This window comes from Crocodylus porosus, unplaced genomic scaffold, assembly GCF_001723895.1.
Source record: "Crocodylus porosus isolate Cpor-Errol unplaced genomic scaffold, CroPor_comp1, whole genome shotgun sequence".
Lineage (NCBI taxonomy): Eukaryota > Metazoa > Chordata > Crocodylia > Crocodylidae > Crocodylus > Crocodylus porosus.
The window spans coordinates 16,616,130-16,639,999 of record NW_017728925.1 but is presented as its reverse complement, the minus strand read 5'-3'; the positions used below and the strand labels follow the sequence as shown (position 1 = coordinate 16,639,999).

The 23,870-nt window shown below is 38.5% G+C and overlaps 1 protein-coding gene across 2 annotated transcripts in view; it reads left to right on the top strand.

The window, feature by feature from the left end:
- C5 (complement C5) overlaps positions 1–23,870 on the top strand; it is a 40,896-nt gene that overhangs the window by 1,619 nt on the left and 15,407 nt on the right. The window contains exons 2-25 of one of the 2 annotated variants that reach the window (XM_019540965.1): positions 155–347; positions 1,682–1,841; positions 2,473–2,543; positions 3,195–3,286; positions 7,258–7,340; positions 7,516–7,606; positions 7,968–8,073; positions 9,284–9,410; positions 10,838–10,953; positions 11,181–11,381; positions 12,161–12,364; positions 13,454–13,663; positions 13,856–14,005; positions 14,688–14,817; positions 15,255–15,320; positions 15,796–15,996; positions 17,685–17,775; positions 18,477–18,553; positions 19,483–19,622; positions 20,320–20,541; positions 21,233–21,293; positions 21,882–21,971; positions 22,247–22,459; positions 22,919–22,994. In XM_019540965.1, the coding sequence (XP_019396510.1) occupies positions 155–347; positions 1,682–1,841; positions 2,473–2,543; positions 3,195–3,286; positions 7,258–7,340; positions 7,516–7,606; positions 7,968–8,073; positions 9,284–9,410; positions 10,838–10,953; positions 11,181–11,381; positions 12,161–12,364; positions 13,454–13,663; positions 13,856–14,005; positions 14,688–14,817; positions 15,255–15,320; positions 15,796–15,996; positions 17,685–17,775; positions 18,477–18,553; positions 19,483–19,622; positions 20,320–20,541; positions 21,233–21,293; positions 21,882–21,971; positions 22,247–22,459; positions 22,919–22,994 (3,171 nt within the window). Of the gene's footprint in view, positions 1–154; positions 348–1,681; positions 1,842–2,472; positions 2,544–3,194; positions 3,287–7,257; positions 7,341–7,515; positions 7,607–7,967; positions 8,074–9,283; positions 9,411–10,837; positions 10,954–11,180; positions 11,382–12,160; positions 12,365–13,453; positions 13,664–13,855; positions 14,006–14,687; positions 14,818–15,254; positions 15,321–15,795; positions 15,997–17,684; positions 17,776–18,476; positions 18,554–19,482; positions 19,623–20,319; positions 20,542–21,232; positions 21,294–21,881; positions 21,972–22,246; positions 22,460–22,918; positions 22,995–23,870 lie in introns of those variants that run through there. The other variant, XM_019540966.1, reaches the window with a different exon arrangement.

Sequence of the window (23,870 nt, the reverse complement as noted above, 5' to 3'; positions counted from 1 at the left end):
AGCACATTCTCATTAGACAATTTAAATACAGCTAGAAATAGGTCAAGCTATTAGCCCATCTGCTTTAATGGTGGGTCTTTCAGTGAATTTTAAATGCAAATAGGTACAAAAGAGACTGGCAGTTCCATTATCCTATTATTATTATCATTTGCAGGTATGTCGTTTCTGCACCAAAGATCTTGCGTGTTGGGTCATTTGAAAAGGTGGTAATTCAGGCATTTGGATATGAGAATGAATTTTCTGTCAATGTTGCCATTAAAAGCTATCCAGATAAGCAAACTGTTTATTCTTCTGGCCGTGTATCTTTATCTTCAGCCAACAAATTCCAAGGTTCTGTAACATTAATGGTATGTATTTAAAGCATTTCTTGTCCTCCCTTATGGTTGTATTTGGTTGTAAAAGTAGAGCAGATTGAAATCGTTATGATGAATTTCCAGTTATTTGAACTAAGATGAGGGGCATGGTTCTTCAGATTATTGTATCAGTTTTGTGCCAGTTTAATTCCCTGGAAATTCATGCATAGATTAATCAGCAAAAATATATAAAAGTGTGTGAAACTATTTATTTTTTTCTTATATAACATTTTCCGTAATGTATTCAAGCCCTTTCTTCTCCTGTAAGAGCTGAGAATGAGATGTAAAAAATAGCAAGAAAACAGTGAGATTTGAGCAATAATGTGGAAAAAAGAAAAGAAAAATCAATGTAGGTGTTGCTCCAAAAGAATGCAACTTCATTAACTTAATTATCCATAACTCCCTAAAGCAGTATCTCTCCACTTTTGTTTGCATATTGATGATGTCCTTGGTTATACAGGTATAATTTTGTATTCTCATCAAACAAATAGATATGCTCTATCTTGTACTTTAATTTATATTGAAATAATAGTTGTAGAAGTATTAAACCTGACTAGCTTTACCTTTAGGACCAGGTACAGACATTATAGTTTAACAGTATAAGTGATGAGAAATCAGTCTATGCCTGTAACAGAACAGAAATTCGGCTTGCAAAGCCAGTCTATGCCCATGACAGAACAGAAGTTTGGCACACATACTGATGTTCAAAAATGGCACAGCCTGGTCTAAGATTTGCCCCCCTCACCAAAGGGCAAATGTGTGTTCTGTTCACTACCAAGCTAAACTACTTTGGTTACAGAAAACTGTAATTTGGCCAATTCTTCCTTGGACTTTTTGAATGTCTGTACCTAGCCTGAGAAAGGAAAAAAAAAAAGGGGGGTGGAGAAACATGGCTGTAGACTGGATTGATGAATTGTTTGTTCAGTATAAGTCAATATGCCTGACTAAACTGGGGTGAAATCTTTAACTTGGTGGTAAAGCTCCCATTAACTTCAAAAGGGCCAGGTTTCACCTTTGTTATATAAATGAGACTTTGATAAATTGTACAGTAACTGGATCTTGCTCCTTCTGACCTAGTGCTTTATCTGTACAAGTGACCCATAGACACTACCTGAAAAAAAAAGAAAACTGTTTGGTATCGTTCCTGACTACAGTGTACATGCAAGAGAAAATCTTTCTTGATACTAGTGTTCATGAACTTAATATTTAATAAATAACAGGAGAATAGTACTTATCAATCACATATACTGTTAAAAAATATGAAGGCAAATCATTATAATTTAAAATTAATTTAATATTTTTCATTTTTTTTTTTTTTTGCCTCCCAGATTCAGCCAAAAGATTTACCAGGACCAGGAAGCTCAGTCCATGTGTATCTGGAAGCTAGTTCTGTGCATTTCACACGAGAAAAAAAAATGCCAGTTACTTACGACAATGGATATCTCTTTATTCAGACAGACAAACCCATTTACACTCCTGATCAATCAGGTAGAGTAATATTCATTTCCTTCTGGTTGAGTTAAAGTTTTAAAGTGAGTTGGCACTGCTGAGAAATTAGGATTCAAATGTAATTACTGCCAACTTTTATTTAGGCGTAATGTGCATTAAAAATCAGAACAATATTCAAAACTGTTTCATCACTTTGGAATCATTATTAGTTTCTCATAACATTCTCTCCTGAAATTCCCTTCCCTTCCATCATGAATGAGTAGTTTGAGGTCAAATGAAGGACCTTTGAAAAAATATAACTGAGGAAATACTGCATTGAAAAATTAATTGAATTGCTATAATTTTAGAAACTGTCAGTAGTTCTTTCTTTCCCTACAGCTATGAAAGCTGGGATTATAACAGTATAATAATTTATACTATTATATTTATAATAGTTTGGACTGTGATAATTCAGTCTAAAGTAGTTGTAATTCAGAATCTGCTTCTCTCTGCTGTTGATAGCTTGAAATAATTCTAGTAATTCTTGTTGTCCCTAGTAGGGTCCCAGGCATTCAATAGACCATGGTTTTCTTTTGAATACTGAAGATTTTACGAATAAATAAGTGTAGAAACTTAAAGTAATTTTATTTTTTGTGTAATATCATATCCTCTAAATTTATTTTTCTTGCAGTGAAAGTTAGGGTTTACTCTTTGAATCAAGAATTGAAGCCAGCCCAAAGAGAAACTGTCTTAACTTTTGTGGTGAGTATATTGTAACATAATTGAATATTGTCATCCCAGAGACCATAAAGAGAAAAAACCCAAAACAGTTGAGTAGTAAACCACTGTGTTATTGCATCAGAATAGCCTGATTGTCAGGTTGTTAACAGCATTGACAATGGTTGTCCAAAACCTGCTTTTGTAATTTAATAAGGCATCAACATGAAGATCCTTTGAAGTGACTTTGCACAGTTAGACAGTTGGCAAGTCACAGCTTCAGAATAGCTACAGAGTGAAAAAAAATTGCTTCTTACTTTTAAGGACAAGATTTGTAGGAAACCTTTCATTGCATGTTGTTTCTTTCAGTTCCAATTCAAAATAGTCAATAGTCTCAACCTTTTCTGTAGTGGCATTACCCTAGTGATGCACCAACAATGCTGTCTCATGTAACAACTATTTAACTACTGGACTCTCAGACATGTTTTTCAGAATTTCAGCATAGGGCTTGGTTGAGAAAATGGTTTGATTTCAATGCTGTGAAATGGACAAGATAGTGAGGAAAAATGAGGATGATCATTCTCAATTGAAGTCACTCAATGTAGTCTTTCCTCAAATGATCTCCTTGAGTGTTTGCTGGTCAACTGTCTGTAACTTCTTGATATTTTGTGTTTGTTTGGTTTTTTTAACCTAAAGGATCCAGAAGGAGTAAAAGTGGACATAATAGAAGAACATGACTTTACTGGAATTGTGTCTTTTCCTGACTTCAAGATTCCATCTAACCCTAAGTAGATTTCTGTTAAGTGTTTCTGATAACCATTACTTAGTTATACCTTATCTCAAAGATTTTGAAAATGCATTTTGCTGATAATATAAGGCTGATAATTTAAGTGGGGGAACAGTAAGCCACAAATTATCCCTGCACTCTCCCAAGTCCCAGTCTAGTCCCCTTCCCCTGCCCAGCGGGCTGCTTCCTGTCCTGTGCTCCCTGTCCAATCTACTGCTCTGTTTTCTGCTTTGTGGCCTGTGCCTCCTGCTTCATCCTGCTGCTCTACTTTCTGCCTTATCTGTGTTTTGCTGCCTTTCCCCTCCCTGGACTGTCAGGTGCCACACAGACTGCCCACACTCCTTGTAGCACTTATGCTGCAGGGTGGTCACCCCTAATTCAGGGTGCCTAAGGTATATGATGTGACCTGGAGATTTCTAGTCCTAGGCACTGTGTATATCAACCATGACAGTATGACAGCTGTGGCCATGCTCTTTTTTGTTCCTGTCATTTTATGCATAAAGCAATATTGCTAATAATAGCCACGGATAAGGCTCAATTTCTTGTATTTCAATTGCCACAGTAGCAACAGAAAGTGGGGAAGTGCTGCAGGTAAAGATATTAATGGATAGAATTATAACAACAGAAGAATAGTGGGCCTGTGATGACCCGTTGGCTGAGAAAGTTAAAAAAAAAAGGAAAAAAAAAGAAGATTTCTTTCCATGCTGGAATCAGGCATGAGGTAGAAGGCTGATTTCTGGGTGGGAGGACTTTTAGATGCATAAAAAACTGGCACCGGATATAGTTTGAAAGTAGGTGTATGAACTCTTTAAGTGGGAATGTTTGTGTGTATCATTTTTCCACTATAATTTTGTGTGTGTGTGAGAGAGAGAGAGACAATATATAGCATAAGGGATTTATTTCTTCCAGTAGTATCCAAAGTCAAAATATATACCTCATCATTTCTTCTTTAGTCCTGTAGGGCGTGCTGAAGGTTCATTGGGTAAGCAAAGTGATGCTAGTAGAAATGTAAAGCAGAGAATGTTTTTAACTCATTTTATTTTCACTAGAAAAGTCAATAGTAATTTCAATCACTCTAGAGATGGGTTTTGCATTGCTGTCAGGTCCCAGGTTTCTCATGGGCTGTGGGGCCCTGGGCCCCCAAGATGGAATGAACTACTTTTATATATTTGTTGTTTTTATATATTACTTATTAGGAATTCTAGGCATGAACCAGGACCCTACTAGAAGTCTTCAGGATTTTTTTGGAGGGTATATTCAGCCAGCTGAAGCATGTTAAAAATGTGCTTTTCCCTAGTTTAGACATGGCCCCATGCTCATAACCAAGAGTTCACTGTTTTCAGCCTAACACAGACCGTCTGCAAGAACTGCTTACTGGTTGTTTTTAACATAGACTTCACTAAGGTCAGGTTTACACCATAGACTGCTTTTTTGTCAGCATAGGAGTATGATGCTGGCTAGGAGTGTGAAAAAGCAGCTAAATTGGCAAAACCCCCAGTGAGTATGCAGCTGTGCCAACAGAAGATTGATTTTGTTGGCATAGTTTTTTCTGGGAGGCCAGGTAGCTATGCTGGTGAAAAAATTCCTTTATTGCCAGCTGTTGCATCTCCACTGGGCTGTGCTTATTTGTAATACCTTGACTGGCTGATATATATTAGAACTTCAACTCATAGCCTTGTTACAAGAGCCACTTAGCATGTGTTAAATCTGTGCCACATTAAAGTTAGAACACATTCTGACCAGTCTCATGGTACAATCTCTAACATACACAGCTTGCTCATAAAAGTCACAACTTTGCTATATGATCGCACTTACATGTTTTTAGAGGTGCACCAATATATTGGTAGTAAATTAGATTGGCACCGATAAAAAGAAAATTAACATTATTGGCAATTGACTTTTTTTGGCCGGTATAGTCGATAATGTCACTGATAAATGCTGCTTGCATGTGTGCAACTGCAGCATGCAGGTGGCTAGGAATGCAGCAGGACAGCTTGGAGAGTAGCTCCCTGCCACTAAGTCTGTGGAGGCATGGGGGGGGTGCAGATTGAGGCCCCCACGGTGAGGGAGGGAGTAGGGCAGGGGCAGGGGCAGGTGATACCAGACAGGGCAGTAAATGCAACCCAGGAGTGGGATGGACTTATGGGTGGCTTGTCTAGGGGACGCAGTGGGGAGGGGAGGGGGCTGGCTCCCTGCTATAGCATGCACCCCCAGGGGAGGCATGGGTGGCCTGTGCCCTGCAGATTTGTGCAAAGGATGAAGGCGGGCTGCCTGCTGTAGGCTTGGGGCCAGCGGCTGCACCAGTCTCTTTCCAGAAGGGGACTGGGCTGGGGCTGCACTTGGGGCCAGCAGGGGTGGGATGGGCAGCGGGGGTGCTGGGAGGAGTGGCTACAGGGTGGGCTATAGCCACCCCAAAATTCCCCATAACCTCCCTTCCCAGCACTGCTCCCACTGCCTCCCCTGCTTCCACCTGCCCCAAGCATAACCCTGGCCCAGCCCCCACATTGAGAAGAAGCCAGTGTAGACCCTGACCCCAAGCCCACAGCAAGCAACCCGCCCCTCAGGGGTGCATGTAGTGGCAGGGAGCCACCCTCTCCCTCATCCCCCTGCACCCCCCAGACAAGCCACCTGTGGCTCCCTCCCACTCCCGGGCTGCGTTCATTGCCTTGGCTGGACAGCTTCTGCCCCACTCCCTCCCTCCCTCACTGTGGGGGCCTCAATCTGCCCCATCCCCACCCCTCCCCCGACTTACCAGCTGGATGCTGCTTTCCATGCTGCCAGGCTGCATTCCTGTATATCAGCTCTCGGATCAGTATCAGTCAATAGGACTGGTTAATAATCAGCCATCGTCATCAACAAAATCTTTATCAGTGCACCCCTCTATGTTTTCTTGTTTGAACACATGGATGCTTGCATTTTAAGTCCAGTTAACATATCCTATGTGCAATATGTGACAGCCCTCAGATTGGCTGTGCTAGGATTTTAACATGTTAGCTAACACACATTAAAATGCAAAGTTTCCTGGTGTAAACAAGAGTACAGTTTAACACCCATACTTTCATCTAGCCTAAACTTAAATGTTTCTCTAGCCACAAATGTCTGTGCTCTTATGAGGAATAAATGTTGAAGGTAGTGTATATGCTAGCCTATGCAAATATGCCAAGTACCTCTGATTTACTTGGCTGTTACTTAAATCAAGGTAAAAATGTAGTGCAGATGAAACTATGAAACCCAAACTTCATTAGAGGGGAAAAATGTCTAGTTATAACCTATGCTAAACTAACCTCTCAAACTATGTTACAGTCCTAGTGAAGGCAAAGAAGTTGTAGTACCTAGGTTAAAAAGAAGCTCCTTCAGGGTTTTTTGAGTGACTAGGATATGCATTAAATTAATCTTGGGTTGTTCTGCATTAAGAAGGTGTACTGCTTTTGGTTGGTCAGTTTACAAAGATTTAGTTAAAATGAAACAAAAACCCTTCGGTGAACAGGGTTATACCGGGTTATTTCAGTTTAGTTTACACAGATGCGAACTAAATATCCTTAAGCAAGGCTTAGATCAATTCAAGAGTGCTCTCATACAGTTGCACCTGTTTAACTGAATTGGTTTTTAAGCTCATCTTTAGTTCAACCAGCACAAATCAGGATACAGTCTTCATAATGAGTGCCTGGATGAGGGACTGCATCAAAACCTGTAGAGGTAACCAGTGGTAAAGCAGGTAGCTACCTATTAATTACAAGTATGTGTTAACTGCTTCAAAATGATTGCTACATAACAGCCTGATTAAATTAAACATATATTAGCAGAGCAGCACAATCTCCCTTCTTTCTGAAACTGCGTTGAAGATATGTGCAACTTTGTACAGTTTTCTTCTCACCAACAAACTGTAAACTTTATTAAACAAGTTTTATTCATATTTTTATTATTAGGCATGCATTGTTTTTCATCTTAAAATGTTATTTTGCCTTTTTATAGATATGGTACCTGGAAGATTGAAGCTAAATACAAGAAGAGCTTCACAACAACAGCTTTTACTAACTTTGAAGTTAAGGAATATGGTAATGTCTGATTGCTCAAGGGCTTATTTATCATTCCGATTAAATATGTAATTCAAATAATTTGAATCTAACATTTAATTATTTGCAGCCCATTCAATGACACCTCATATTTGTTTTGCTTAATATTTTAAATTAGATTCAAATTATTATATTTAACTTTCTGCTTAATTTTTAGCAATGCCAAGTTTTTCCGTCTCCATAGAACCAGAATATAACTTCATTAGTTTTGAGAAATTTGAGAAATTCAAGATAACTATTCAAGCTAGGTAAGGAAAATTGGACTTGGTTGTAAACATATTCAGCTTTTCTTTACCTTGGTGAGTTGAATCCTCCTGTATCCAAAGATTCCCCACCCCATTTTTTTCTTTCTTTCTTCTCAAAAAGGTTACATCATTGCAGTTCTTTATGCAGTGGAAAATAATTGAATGCATCTTCCTTCAATACTTGTCAACAGGTCTTAGCTTTGACTAGAAACATTTGCCAACATATACATCTCTTTACTGTGCCCATTCTTGCTTAGGAGCCAATTCCTTATGAGAAATTAAGTGCATATGATATTTATAGTCAGCTTTGCTCTAGCCATTGAAACAGCAATTTAAAAGAGTATTTTATTGTCTTATTCTCAAGCTACTTTTATAATAAGGTGGTTGCCCATGCAGAAGTTTTTGTCCGTTTTGGAATAATTGAAGCAAATGAAAAAACAATGATGCCAAAAGCAATGCATGTAACTGAGGTAAGAAAAAGATGACCCAGGTATTTTCACATCATATGCCTACTTCAGGCCTTAATAGTGTCTTTCCTTTGGATTAAACAGGAATTAGATCCAGCCCTCTGGTTGGCATTGTCAGTTATTCAGTCAGTATTTCTATTGGAAATCCCTATTATAAGGAACATAAAACGTAATTTTGGACTGAAGCGTAGCAGGTCTTGTCGCAGCCAGAAAGCAGTTTCAGTTCAGCTTAATTGTACATTTTCATAACCTGTCGATATATCAGGAATGTTAAACCCAGGGCCTGCAGGCTGAATCTGGCCCGTGGAGCCCCATTATCTGGCTTCTGGTCTATCCTGTTGACTGACATACTGTGCTGGGCAGCCTGATGCCACCCACAACAGTTGCTAGGGCTGGGTACCAAGCTGCGTTGTCCATAGCACTCACTGGGGCTGGTCCTGGCCTATGTTGCTCAAGAGCAGCTGGCCAGGGCAGGGCTGAGCCTAACTGCCTGTGGGGGTAGGGAGAAAGGAACTGCACAGACATCCTGGTTTGCATCAGTTAAAGGAAGGCAATCGCTGCTTGCTCAGCCAGGACCTGGGCTGTGTTGCACATGGCACATGCTTGTGTCAGCATCCCAGATCAGATCAGGCATGCAGGGTGGGGGGGGTCCCTTGTGCTTAATCCAACCCATGGACTGGCCCCATGCCATGGGCCAGATGAGTTTATCACTCATGAGCTATATTACTTCATGAAAGAATTTTTACATTAAATATTGTAGAATAAATGAAGATAATCAAATACAGAATAAATGGGCATTGTACTACAGTGATGGCAAGACCCAAGCAATTCCAAATTAAATGGATGTTCTTTGGGAGATCATCCTATACCTCCAGCTTTTCTCTCTTGAGTTAGTTTGGCCTTCTGTACAGTCATTCAAAGATGATCAAAGGCCCACTCTTCCCTGAATGTCTTTGAATCCTCCCTCTACATTGGACCTAGGTCATACTAGATTTGGGGACCTGTTGTGCAGCTTGTGCCACTGGGTGGCTAATTACCAATATTTGAGGGAATTAATTCTATTCTCTTCTGTTAGAATGTTTCATGCTTAGTTTCTTAGTAAACAGATTATGTATGTAGCAACATCTGAGAGAGAAACTATTGAATCTTGTGAGAAAATGTTAAAATTGTGAATAATAGAATAAATAATTTGTTAACCTGTATTTTTTATCAGATGAGAAATGGAGTTGCAGAGGTCAATTTTAATAGCAGCAATGCAGTTAGAGACATAGGCCGCCAAAGTCTAGAAGAATTAAATGGGGCATACCTATATATTGCGGCATCAGTGCTAGAGTCTGAAGGTAAGGTATTTCTGTTGCTCCTTTTGTTGGCTACAAAGCATGAACTCACAGGATCATCATAAAATTCTAGTTTATTGGACGGATGCAAAAGTCAGACCATAAACCTTGTTGCTGATCCCCTCAAACACACACACATTCACGCACATACCCACACTCACAGTAGCTAGCTCTGAACACTAAGCACTGGTGTCAAGATATACCTAATTCCCAAGCACTGGAGTCCACCGTTGATGGCCCATTGAGGCTTCTTTCAGTGCAGTGTTGCTGCAGAAGGGGGTCACTGGCTGGTCCTTCTGGCTGGACAGGCAGGGTGCTGGTCAGGTCAAAGAGGGTGCCATTGGGGGTCATTCTTCACTGACTTTTATCCCTCTCTGGCAGACTTTGGTGACTCCCCAGTTCTTGGGCTTACCCAGTCCAGCGGTCATTGACCCCTCTTGGTAGCTGCTGGATGGGAGCTGTCAGCCCCAGGGGTCACGTCCGCCCGTATGTGCAGTCTCAGAAGTCTGTTGATGAATTTTGATTGATTCACTGCCATGATGAATAGAGCTCTGGAGTGGTTTGTCACAGGGTATTTCAGCCCCAAGGGTCTGTTTCCAGCATTGATTAAATTCAAACAGGGGCTTCCGTACCTTTAACAATGAAGCTTCCAGGAATTCCTGGCTCTTTATTAATTCGTTCTTCTCCAATTCTGTAGGTGTTAATTGCCACTCATTAACATGCTTATCCAGACTAGCTACTGTGTTACACAATCAACCATGATTCATTCAGGGACCTGCTCCATACAGAGATTCCTGCCCTTGTTAACATTGTTGCATGGTACAACTTACTTTTAAACTTAAAGTACATCTGTAAAAGCATCCACAAGCTCTATTTTCTCTACAAGTGCACCTTATATAAAAATAATAATGATATAATAAAAGAAAAAGAGAGAGGAAGGAAGAAAAGGTAGAAAAGAGAAAGCATCCCCAAAAGGGGGCAAATTCTAAAAAAGGGGCTTTTGCCATATGGAGGAGCTTCACATTTGAGGTGGGGGGCAGACAAAAGGGTTTCTTGCTACACTTTTAACACGCTTATCTGCAAATCTGAATAAAACTGAGGAAGGAAAATTACACTATTTAGACAGGGTTCTTTTTCAAATGTGCTTTTACCAAAATGGTATAAAGATGGAGGAGGATAAATTAATATCACCCAGCACAATGTGACATGTTCTTAAAATTATTAAAGTATTTCTTTCTTTCTCTCTCTCTCCCTCTCTCTTTCATAAGTTATATTTCATGCTGGTAAGAGTTTGATTGTCATGGGCAAAGACTAAATAAAGCTTGAGGATAAGAAATTATTTGGGTTGCCTTTAAAAAGAGCCTTTGAGGGCAGATGGAGAAATGGGGTCCAAGAGTACATGTTTCAAAAGAGATGCTATGTTTTGGTAGGTGGACATGGTGAAGAAGCTGAATTTTATGGAGTCAAATTTGTCTTGTCGCCATATAAATTGAACTTGGTTGCTACTCCTCTTTTTGTGAAACCTGGACTTCCATTCTCTATAAAGGTTAGTTAACATAAGCAACCTGGTTGCATGCAGTTACGTTTTCCTTTATCCATATTACTTAAGATCTGTCTGCTTGACCATGCTTTGAACATGCATTAATTCATATAGCTGTGGTTAGATTTACTATTATGGAAGCACGGCAGTAGCTGGGGAGGCTGTTCACTCCTGCTCATGCTCAAATTTGAAGAATTATAATTTTTTTATATTAAATTGTATCTATTAAATAGGTGCAAGTGAAAGATACGTTGAATCAGCCAGTTGGAAACCTCCCTGTAACTCTCACTGCAAATGCAGTTAATGAACAGATGGATTCAACTCATTTGGTATCAGGGGCCTCAGAATCTGGGAGGAGACAAACAAGCAGGACAGATGGAACCGCATTATTTATTGTTAATGTTCCATCTGATAGCAAAACACTGGAGTTTCAAGTGAGTTAAATTCTTTTTGAATTATGTATTTCTTGTACAGTTCATACTCCCTTATGGTGTGCTTTGACTTGTTGACAGTATAGATAGAAAGATTTTACACATGAAACCAGGGAATTTGAAAATGTGACTATTTTGTAATCTAAAAGATGTTGTGAAAAATGTTGAAAATTACCAAATATGAGTATTATAGAGATTTCAGACGTCAAATTTAGACAAGCACCCAAAACTTCAGATATTGTTCATCCAAATGTGTATTAAACAAATTACACTGAAGGGTTTCTAATAGGGATAGTTTTTTGGTTTTGTTCTGGCTGGCTCAGAGAAATGGTGAGAATAGTGTTTACTGGCTGCATTTTGGATGTGCAGAGACAAGACTAAGGCAGTGGTTTGAGGTGTCTTTTATTAAAGTCATTCATAAACCTCTTAAATTTAATGTTTCAGTCCTTTAAGTTTACACTATAATGTTTAATTTGTTAGAAAAAATACAATAATTGTGTTTAGAAATCAGGATGCCTTATTTCTGTTCCTTCTTTTATTATTGGCCAGAGGACTATTGGTGCTTAGTTTCTTTAAAATTAGCCCATGGAGTTATTTTACTTATCTATACAATAAACCAAAACTTTAAACAAAACAGTATTTGTTTCGCAGTGGTTTTGAGGCTGGCTTGATTTTTATTTGAAGTATCTTTACTTTCTTCATGCAAGCTTTTATAGAATTACAAAACATTTTAAGATATTTGTTGGCATAAAATCTTTTAATACATGTTACATCACTTTTAGGTAAAAACAGTAGATCCAAGTCTTTCAGAAGAAAACCAGGCAACTGAACACTATGAAGCAACAGCTTACTCATCTCTCAGCAAAAGCTATCTATATATTGACTGGGCTTCAAACCATAAAATGCTCCATGTGGGGGACCATATCAGCATTAATGTGTATCCAAGTAGCCACTATATTCATAAAATATATTATTACAGCTATTTGGTAAGTAACAGATATACTTTCACATTACAAGATGGGGTGCCAGATATGCAACCCTTGCAATCAAAGTCCTATGTTTGAGTTCAGAAAGCAGCTTCTTCCCAAGCTTCTGCATATCCCATATAATACTGACATGGAGAAACAACTTGTAAAAATGAGATCAAGAATTAATACCGCAGTTAGAGTTTCCATGAGCACTGTATTAACCACTTGTCAGCAGCATTACATCTTATAATGTGAAGTCTGTAACTCAGAATTCCTGCATTTGAAAGGATGGTACTGCCAGATAGCAGTTACAGCAGTGGACAGCACCAAAGAACTTGCAGACCTGATTAAGAGCTGGAATTAGGCAAAGCACTTGAACACATGCTTTCTTCATATTCTAATGATGTGCTTACCTAGGGAAACTGTTCATTTTCTTATGCTAAGAATTTCCATAGGAACTGGATGTATTTGCAGTTGTTTAGAGCAAAATTATGGGCAAACATCAGAAAGCATTTGCAGAGCATATTGTATTTCATTTTGGAGGTAGGGAGCAATGCCATGTTTTTTTTAGTTTAAATGTGGTCTAAGTAAGGATAATCTTTCCTACCCTGCCAGGGGAGATTAGGTACATTGGATTCCTAAACTTGTTTTCGGGAATAGTGTTATATAACTTTGTATCTAAGAGTTTATAGGATGACATACTACATGAAAAACTGCTACTGTCCGTTATGTTGTTATCTATTGATTAAAACACTGTACATTGTCATCTGTACACCTGTTGTTTATGCCTAAAAACACAATAATGTATATTTATTTCATCAAGTGGATACAGTCTGTTAAACCTTTCAAATGTTTGATTTTTATTAAGCTCCAAATACAAAGGATTTATCTACTTTACATGTTATTGTGTGGCTTAATGTTTGAAAAGTGAATTGAGTTTCATATAAAAAGCATTTTGGGTTTGTTTGTTTTTTCTCAGGTTAAGATGTGCAACTGGTATACTATTGATTCTATTTGCCAAAGTTTCTTCCTAAATAGGCAGAAATACTTGCCGCAACCTAACTACATTTCTGGGATTATCTTTTTCTTTTCTTTTCTATCTCATAGATTCTGTCCAAAGGGAAAATAATAAGCTTTGGAACTCAGGCTAGAATTAACGATACAGACTATGAACATGTAAGCTTTCAGCTAACCCAAGATATGGTTCCTTCAGCCCGTCTTCTTGTCTACTACATTGTCACTGGCGAGAACACTGCAGAATTAGTAGCTGATTCGGTTTGGCTGAATATAGAACAGAAATGTGGGAACAGCCTTGAGGTAACTAATAGAATGTCCCTTAAAAGTTCTTTTTTTTTTAATTAAGTAGTGCATTCACCGTATGAGCAAAATTCTTCTCAGAACTACTCCAATACTTCCTGAAAACGTTACTTTCATCTCAGCTTTCACCTCTCTCATCTTTTCCCAGTGTAAGTTTTTTTTTAAGGACCTATATTTGTTTTCAATTTATAGATTAAATTATCATCCAGACAAGAGTCATATAAGCCGGGAAAGAACATACCATTTTACATGAAAACCCAGTTCAGTTCTTTCATTACTTTGTCATCTATGGACAAAGCCATATATGGAGTCACTGGGACCAGAAAGAGGTCTATGGAAAGAGTTAAGTAGCATCTAGAAATGAAAAATGAATCTTGCATCTGGAAGTTGCTATTGTTTCATGAGTTGAGCTAGTCTGATAATAGGATGTGGAACTTTCCCCCTCTATCACAGGTTTCAGTCTAGTTGAGCAATCAAAAAACCCACCAAAAAAACACCAAACATTTCTGATATTTGCTTATTCAGTGGGAAAGAGCTGTGTGTCCAGATTCTACATCACCAAAAGCATTACTGGAGAGCTTCATGTCTGTGAATAGGCATGGAAGTTTCTGTCTTGGTAGTGATCGTTTTGTGTTGGGGCTTGAAAGCGCCCTATGTTATATGTTATCCACTGGTAGGATAACATATATATATTACTGTATATGCACACTGTAACATAGACCATTGTAACATATACTGTTCTAGTTTAGCGATCAGTACTCTTTGCAAATTACTTATATATTTTTAATTAGTTTTGGCTGCCACTGAAAGTGGCATAAACCTCAGAGGTTAAATGTTGTAGCTATTTAACATCACCTCATAGTGACTTTATCTGACAGATTAGTACAGGTGAAAATAGTAAAATTAAATTAGTGGCAGCCTTGTATCATTTACTGATTAAAGTGGCTTGTAGATTTTCGCAGGTCTCACTAGTCATATAGTATATCCTACATTAAAGTTATGTTCTGGTTTATTTTTCCTACAGGTAATGCTAGAATTGGAAAAGAGTGATCTTGGATGTGGTGCTGGAGGAGGACAGAACAATGTTAATGTATTCCGCTTAGCTGGGCTTACATTTCTAACTAATGCTAATGCAGATGATTCAAAAGAAGCAGGTAATCTATCTCCCTTTAACCATGAAGGTGTTAATCTTTTTTTTGGTTTTCTCCAGCCTCATATCTTGCAGCTATTATGTTGCAAAGTAATTATATAATAATGAAAAGTAGCTGTATTGGAATTATAGTCACTTAACTGTACACACAGACACACACACACACACACACACACACTAGTGTGTATAGTGTATAAGAATTGTGATTATATATTTTGCTCCCCAGATCTGCTCAGGTTCCTTCCAACCCTACCAACTATTTAAAAAAATCTTCAATTTTAAAGCCTAGAGCAATTATAGCTTCACTTGCGATTAATTCAAGTAAAAACTGCTCCTACTTCACAGGTAGATTCTAGAAAATAATTTAACTAATTTATTTTGCAGGTAGGATAAATGTTTGAGAGAAAACATTATGACATTTCCATTTTATTTTTTTAACAGATGAGATTTGTGCTGCAATTGTACGATCCAAACGATTTGACTTTGAGGAGGAAATAGTGAAAAGAGGTTGTTCAAAAGTTTTGTTTTGTTTTTAAATTTAAAATAAAAATTGGTTATCTGAATGTTTCGATATGGCCCTTAATTCCTTTCTCTGTGGCTTCCAGTGGTACTAGTAACATATGTATTGTGTGTTACTATCCTCAGTGACTGGACTGAGATCACCAGTTCATATCATATATCCCTTTAGAGGTAACCAAATGTGATTATAGCTTCTATAGCTGCCTTTATATTGTAAGATGTAATTTGTCTCCTTGTTCTTATGCATTTTAAATTTTTTGATTCAGTAGTATAGTACTAATTTGGAGAGGCCATTTTGAGCACCAGCTTTTAGAAAAATAAGAGGTAGGTTTCCCTCAAATCTTTACCCAGAGCAGTAATGTAGAAGAAATCATTTTGGTGTGACTGCTTAAAATGCATTTGTAGAAGAATGGCTGTATCTCAAGGGAAAGGATTGTTCAATGTATTTAATTAATTATTTCAGCATCCCTGTATGCAATTGAAGCAGTTCGTCAGTGCTGCATGGATGGAGTAAGAGCCTATCCAGTCACTGAGACTTGTGCGGAAAGAACTAAACGAGTTCAGGGTGGCCCAAAGTGCTTATATGCATTTAAAGATTGCTGTGAATATGCAAATAAACTGCGTCAGCAAGAGCCAAACAAAGTTCTAATGTTGGCACGAAAGCGTAAGTCTTGCAGGTTTTAATCCTTGTGTGTGGGTGCATGCATGTAGGTATGAGACGCATGTAGTAGAGTATGGTTTAGGTGGCTATGTGAAGCTTTGGTCCCTGATTCAATTCGTCCCGATCGGTGGCCAAATATCTGAATCTGAATAGAATCAGAGGACCCTTTAATCGCTCTGAATCGAATCAGAACCCTCCAAATTGATTCAGAAACGTTTGGCGATTTGGACATAGAGACAGCTTTAAATGTTTTTTCTACATATCTCTAGGTAGCAGGGGCTTAAGAGTGCTGTGATGCTTGGGTGCATGGAGTGTCCCACAGAAGTATGGGGGGCTCCCCAGTGCACTTGGCAGCAGACCCGGAAGTGGACCAGAAGCACAGTTCACCTCCCCCTCTCATGCCCCCCACCTGGCTCAGCCACTGGTGCCTCCTGGGTTGGGGGGGGCACCCAAGGACCCCTGTGCCTGATTGCCGAGCCAGTGGGGTACAGGGGGGGTCCCCAGCATGTTCCCTGGCTGACCCGGAAGTACTTTCGGTCCACTTCCAGGTGGCCGCCAACCATGTGGGCGACCCCCTGTGCTCCTGTGGGATGCTCCATGCATCCCAGCATCGCACCGATCATGAGCTGTGCCTGATACCTCAAGGTATGTAGAAAAAACATTTAAAACTGTGTCTGTCTGAATGGCCGATTCTCCAAATTGGCATTGTATCCTTAGATTCAGATTTGGCCGAATTGAATCAGGGACAGTGATCCAAATCAATTAATACAATCACTGTCCCTGATTCAGGCCAAATCTGAATAGAATAGGGCCCACTTTGCACACCCCTATGCTGAAGTGGCAGTGTCTGGTGAGGTTGTTTCATCATTAATTTAATTGGGTACCAAGAACCTATGTTCTACATGCTTCAGGATGGGTAGGTCTCTGTACCATCAAACTTGTTCAGGGACCATGGCAGGAAGCAATATTTCTGACCTTATTGCCTTGAGGCACATTGGAGGTAGGACATGAGATGAGAGGAGTTACATCCTGCACATGACATGGATGCAAACCCTTCACTGCAATGTCATGGTCAAATCCCCTACCCAACTAGGTCACTGAGTATTAGAGATCTCAGCACAGAGAGGAGAGTAGGAGTCTGAGTTTCCTCTTAGCTGTGCACTCAAGATGGGACAAAGGGCATTCTGTATATTCCTAATGCTTTCAGATCCACCAACAGCACACCTTGGTTAATAGCACAGCATTTGTGTTGTGCAGATGGATGCATTGGGATAATGGTAGCTTGTTGGGAAAGCATTCAAAATACATTTTTCATGTACCAAAGCCAATCAGAAGCAAAGATTTTGAGTAATAGAATGATTATGATTGAGTGGTGGGAGAGGTTGTGGGTGTGAAATGCTGGGAATCCCTGTATTTCTTTGTTTAGCCCTGTCTTTACTACTTCTGAGGTGCTCCTGAAAACACAGATCTCCAAACATTTTTTGGAGACCCACCTACTTGTCTTGTGATCTGTCTAGCATGGCTGAAATTGGCAGTGGGAAGTGGGGGTCTCATCAGAGCAGATTCACTGCCTCATTTCCATAACACCTGCGCAGAGCAGGAGAGAGTGGACATGGCTTGCCTGAGAGCTCCGTTACCTGGAGAGCCCAAGAACTGGTACAGACGCACCCTTTTTTATCTTTTTTTTCCAGAATTTGAGGCTTTCCTGGAGCTGGATAAACCGGAGGTTCGAAGCTACTTCCCTGAAAGCTGGTTATGGGAAGTCCACCAGGTTCCCCAAGGGTACTTTTTTTTTTAATCATTTACTATCATTTGAGAAAGGGACATCCTTGCTGCTAAGGGAAATGATTTTGTTCCCTACTTTTTATACTGACTCAAAAGGACATGTCTTCAGACCAAATTACCATGCTAGGCAAGTAGGCAGCGGTGCCTTTAAACAGGTTATGCTCCCTGTGGGCTGCCTCCTAAGATGGAAGCACAATGCAGCTGTTTCCATTATCTTGAGCTGGCTGATTAATACAGCTGAGTAACAGTGCCAAGTAGCATGGAGTATTCAGAGGCACTGTACTTGGCACAGTAAGTTAGCTATGGCTAACAGGTCAGTAAGTTCATCCTTTGCAGTTCTTGACAGAAATGTTTTTCAGATGAACAGTTTTTCTTTCATTTGTCCCAAAGTTACATTGTTAAACTTTTTGGGGCATTATGTAGTTATTCCACTTTAATACTGCTCTTTTAACTTAGATTTAAGGTTATAATCCTTCAAGAGCAACCTATATTAAGCCTAATCAGACCAATAATTTTTTTAGTGTTCAAAAACTAATAGCTTCAGATCCTTCAGAACTTCTTATCTTGTCTGAATCTGTGTTAGACATTGAAACCTTTTCTGGATTGAATCTGTGTAGTACTATGTCAGTTATTTGTATTAACAAATGAATAATGGAAACATACAAATATACTCATCCACAAAAATCATTTAAATACAGATCAAAGAGTCTGCCAGTTATTCTGCCTGATTCTCTGACTACATGGGAAATACAAGGTGTTAGCATTTCAGATAAAGGTAAGCCCTTCCACCCCACTTACTGATACCCAGAAGAATTAGGGTGCACTGGATTTAGTTTGCTTTTGCGAAACTTCTCTTTGATTGCCATATGTTCATAATTTAGTTGCATGTTCCCAACATCTTGAGTGCTTGCTCCAGTGCCAGTCTCTTTCCCAAGACACAAAGTCTGAGAGCACTAGTGGGACACATGCTGAGAACCCCTGTAACAAAAACCTGTTTACTGTGCCTAATTGCTGGGCTCAGCCCTGTGCAGAGAGCTGGGTCTTGTTTTTCAGCAGTCTTGGCCAAGAGGCAGTGTAGACATGGCCTGTGATGCTATTATTCTATTTTTCAAGTGGAATGAAGCATAGATCATTGCTTCTAGAATCTGGATAATGAAAATGTAACAGAGAATAAGTTTGTTAGGGAAAAACAAGGCAGTATAATCATAATAATCTGATTATTAAGCATGATTTTCATCTAAATTAATTAAATTTGGTTCTATTCAGTATTTGTCAGAAGTTAAAATCTGTGCATCTCTCTATTACAATCATAATATAGGTTGCTAAACAAAATTAAGTTTCACAGTTAAATTTAAAGAAAGGAATTTGATTGCTTGAGGAGAGGGAGAAGGAAAAATTCTGGGTAGAGGTGGGAGTACCACTGAACAAGCAACTCAGGACTTCAGGAAGGAGAGATTGAAGCAAAAGTCAGGTTTGGAGGGTAGAGTGAGTATGTGATGTGTATGGACAGATAACAGCTCAGAAAGGGAGGTAAAGCAAATCTGGCTATTTCAGAAAAAAATCAAGCTGCCAATATCAGAGCAGATTTTTGTAGATGGCTAAGAAACCAGTAAAGACAATGAAATTGCAGGGACTTAAGTGGATGTGTTGCTTACTTCATGTAATAATCCAACTATATGCAGCTGTGTGTTTAATTTTTTGTAGGTATATGTGTGGCTGATCCACTTGAAGTGCAGGTTTTTAAAGATGTCTTCCTGAGCATGCATATACCTTATTCTGTTGTGCGTGGAGAACAAATTGCATTAAAAGGATCTGTTTACAACTATGGAACTTCCACAGTTAAGGTAATTTGTATAAGTTTTAGAGAAATATTACTTTAATAAAGGATTTGTCTCTGCTATGGTCCAGTATATATGCCTGGGTCAGGATTCTTCAGTACCTGAGCTAAATTAAGCTAGTGAATTCAGATAGTGGTTCCAGTGAAGAAGTGGCATTTCTAGGCTTCTGTATGGGCTGTGCAAATGGCTGGGAACTCTGGGTATTTATTTTGTGTGATTACCTTGAATTGAAGCCTGGGCTTTTGCATCTTCACTTTGCCTGACAAAGCTAGATAAAAGTAAGCGTAAGTGTGTCTATTGTGCTTCTGTTGTACATCCAAATGCAGCATGAGTATTTTGCCAGTCATTACAAACTGTATATTCTTTGGGGCGGGGAGACTGCATCTTTATCTAGGCTTGAAATAGCCTAAAAACCTTTTCCTACTATCGCAATATAAGTAGTTAAAAGTAATGATATAATTCCTTTGCTTCTATTCAGAAAATTGAGTTTGAAACTTCAAATATAGGATGGCTTAATTGGTTTTACTTATTTCAAAGGTAGGAAAAAATGTCTAGCAATGTAGTACACAAACATGTAGTAACACTAGCTATTATAATTTTAACATTTTCTTAATAAAGTTTTAAATTTGTTTATGGACGCATGTGTTTCACAGTTGTTGCTTATAACATGAGTAAACATTCAAAATCTTTGCTGATGTTTCAGTTCTGTGTTAAAGTAGCAGCCGGAGAGGGAATCTGTTTGTTTGGAGAATCTTCAACTGGTCCACAGAGGATATGGGGTTGTAAATTTAGCAACATAGAGAGTTCTTCTATCTCATCGGTAACCGTCAGGCTGCTGCCTTTGGAACTAGGTCTTCATACAATCAACTTTACACTGTACACTGGCCGGGACAGTGAAATTTTAGTGAAAACATTACGTGTTGTGGTAAGATCAAAACCCTCTTTAGAGCTTATCCTCATTTCAGATAAATGTGGTTGAAATAAGTGACTGATATTTATGCAAATATATTTATATGGCTACATTTTGCTATTACTAAATCCAGATATCATGTGTAATTTATTTGCATTAAAAAATACTCATCATTCTCCTGGGTTCTGTAATATAATAATACTTGTATCATTCTGATTAACAGAGGAGCACTTTTCCAATGAGCTCCACTGTGGTGTATGTAGAAGTTACAAAAAATATTTCTTTCATACTTTTCACACACAGAACTCCCGTAGACTCCCCCAAGAGTTATTCAGCGGAGCAACTGAGGGATTGGGCCCTTAAACAGTTACCTTTTTGAAAATGATATTTGCTTATTGTAACACAGACTGGAGAATTCTGTTTATATAGTTGTTTGCATTATTCAAATACTAAAGCACATTTTATGGTACGCTATATTTATTACTGCTTTATCATTCCTACCAACTTAGTTTACACTTGTTGTTAGCTTAGGTTGAAGATTTTGTTCTTAAAATAAAGAGCAGACGGAAAAATCTCTAAGCCAAATAAAAGACAATTTTGATGGAGTCTAATTTATAATTTTTTTAATTATTCATTTTGACAATATATTCAATTAAATAAAAGTGTTTTGATATACTGCCTATTTTTGTCTTTCTTTTTCTTTCAGCCAGAAGGCATTAAAAAGGAACTTAATGCAGGTTTCACTCTGGATCCAAAAGGTGTTTATGGTATGGAGAATTTTTTTTTTTTTTATTCCATTATCTATTTTTTTGACTCTTCCATCCCAAACAAGCATGAAAATCAAGTTTAAAAAATGTAGTTTTCCTCATGGTACAACCTTCACATATTCCTTCCTTGAGATTTCTTCTCCTCTATCCAGAGACTAATAGGATCCACTTCAAAGCAGTTTGCCTTTTTAAAGTTTTTTAGTAATTGGAATGTTATACTGAATGCAGACTTTTTTCTTCTACAACCAAACAAGCTCAATTATAGTCAAATGTTTCCTAGAATAGAAAATGATCCAGTTTAACTAGAGATGAAGCCAAGCCACAACATTTATGTCAAGATAAGTACTGTTCTAAAAGTAAAGTGCCAATTTAATCTGTTACCAAATCACCAAATAAACTTTTCAAAGATCCATGTTGTTTGGATCTGGATTTTTGAACTCATCTCTAGTTTAAAAAAAAAGTCATATGTTTCTTTGCTACCATGTCAAATAGACGTGGACTCAAATCTGAACAAACAGGACTATGGGGTCTGAATTTCACTGACACACAAATAAGACTATATTTTATACATACATTTTTCAATTTCAGGTTCAGTCAGAAGACGACAAGATTTTCGATACAGGGTACCATTTAATGTGGTACCCAAAATGAAAATTGACAGGACTGTGAGTGTAAAAGGTAAAATAAATGTAGTTTTTTATTTTTTGCGCTTTTTTTCTTTTTTTCCTACCTTCCTACCTGTTTCCTGCTAGCTTCCTCTACTGCTCCCATCCAACTAACTATACTCAGGTTCCCTGTTTTTTGTGGAAAAGTCTCCGTACACTAGCCTTTCCTTTAGAAAACGTGCAATCTGATCTTTAGTGACATGTAATAAAAATATATTTTCTTTAACTATCACAGGCTAAATTCTGCCCTTGGATACCATTTAAGTCAGCATTCCTTTTTCTTCACAGGACAACTTATGGGTGAAGTAATCTCTGCAGTCCTCAAACCTGAAGGTGTTGATTTTCTTACTAATTTGCCCAAGGGCAGTGCAGAGGCTGAGCTTATGAGTATTGTACCAGTGTTTTATGTGTATCACTACCTGGAAAAGACCAGTAACTGGGATTTACTTGGCACTGAAATCTTGACTGCAGAAGTTAAGATGAAGAGAAAGATGAAAGAAGGTAAAAAAAAAAAAATGTGTTCTCCAATTTCTTGTCTTGTTCCCAAGCTTTTCAGGGACTTATTGAATAGGAGAGTTAATTACTTTACAAAAATGTAATGATAATGATACATAGTTTATATAATATTTTTAACTAAAACCATTTTAGCTATTTTTTATGTAACATTTCTGTAAGTAATGAGCAAATAGCAAAAATACTTTGATTCCCGATAATGCATCTATGCAGGAAGTGTTGTAAATATATATTTGTTTCATTTGTAGGTAATAGGCTTTTAGTTGATATATCCTTCCAGGGATATAAACACTGTGATGAGCTGGAACTTGACCATTCTTCGCCTCATTTAGAAACCAAATGACTGAAGGACAGCATTAAAGGACAGCGAATTTTGACTCTTGAGTTATCAAACCATTTCATACAAATTGTGATTCAGAAACACTGTGTCTTTTATGTTTCCCTTAGGAATTGTAAGCATCTTGTCATTCAGAAACAAAGACTTTTCTTACAGCATGTGGAAGGACAGGAAACCCAGCACTTGGTGAGTTAAATAGACCACTCTAATTCAATTGAATTGGAAAGGTTTAATTCAGTTCTTTGCTTCCATGCAGTGACTGAGGCTTAATTAAGGGCAATATTTTGAACTAAGCAGAGCATGTGACCTAATGAATGCCAGAGAAGGAGGATCTGCTTAAGCGGGAGACTGCAACTTTATTAACTGAAAATTGTGTATGGCTCTGTTCTCCAGCCTCCTCTTGGGTATTTTAATAAGTTCCTATATGGATTACAAAGATCCCAAGATGCAACCAACTGAAACCAGTAGCTTGGGACAGTTCATCTTCAGCCTATCCCCGTGACTTAGCTTAGGGCTAAAAGTTTTTTCCTCTTGTCCTTGCTTAAGATGGTTTAAGGCCATCAGTGGGCAGGACGTAGGCCAATAACAACTTCTGGTCTCCCCTCTACCCTCTGCACAAGATCCACTGTTGAAAGTGGGGTGGGGGGGTGTCATTTACTCTCGGAGTTGGCCCTTAGGCATTTTTCTGCACTGAACATCCGCCAGAATTTTTGACAACAAGCTACCAGCTTTGCCTTCCTAATAACAGACAAGCAAATCCTATTACTTTCAACCCAGGTGTGCCTCCTTGGCAATTAAGGAATGCAAAGTAACCAAACAACATTTTAACCATTTTGGCCCAAGGGCAGGTGATTAGCCGGATACACAGCACCATAGATTTCATAGACATTAGGGCTGGAAGGGACCTCGGAAGATCTTTGAGTCCAGCCCCCCCACCCAAAGGGCAGGAAGTCGGCTGGGGTCATAGGATCCCAGCAAGATAAGCATTCAATTTACTCTTGAAGGTGTTCAGTGTAGGTGCTTGAACCACCTCCAATGGCAGGCTGTTCCAGACCTTGGGGG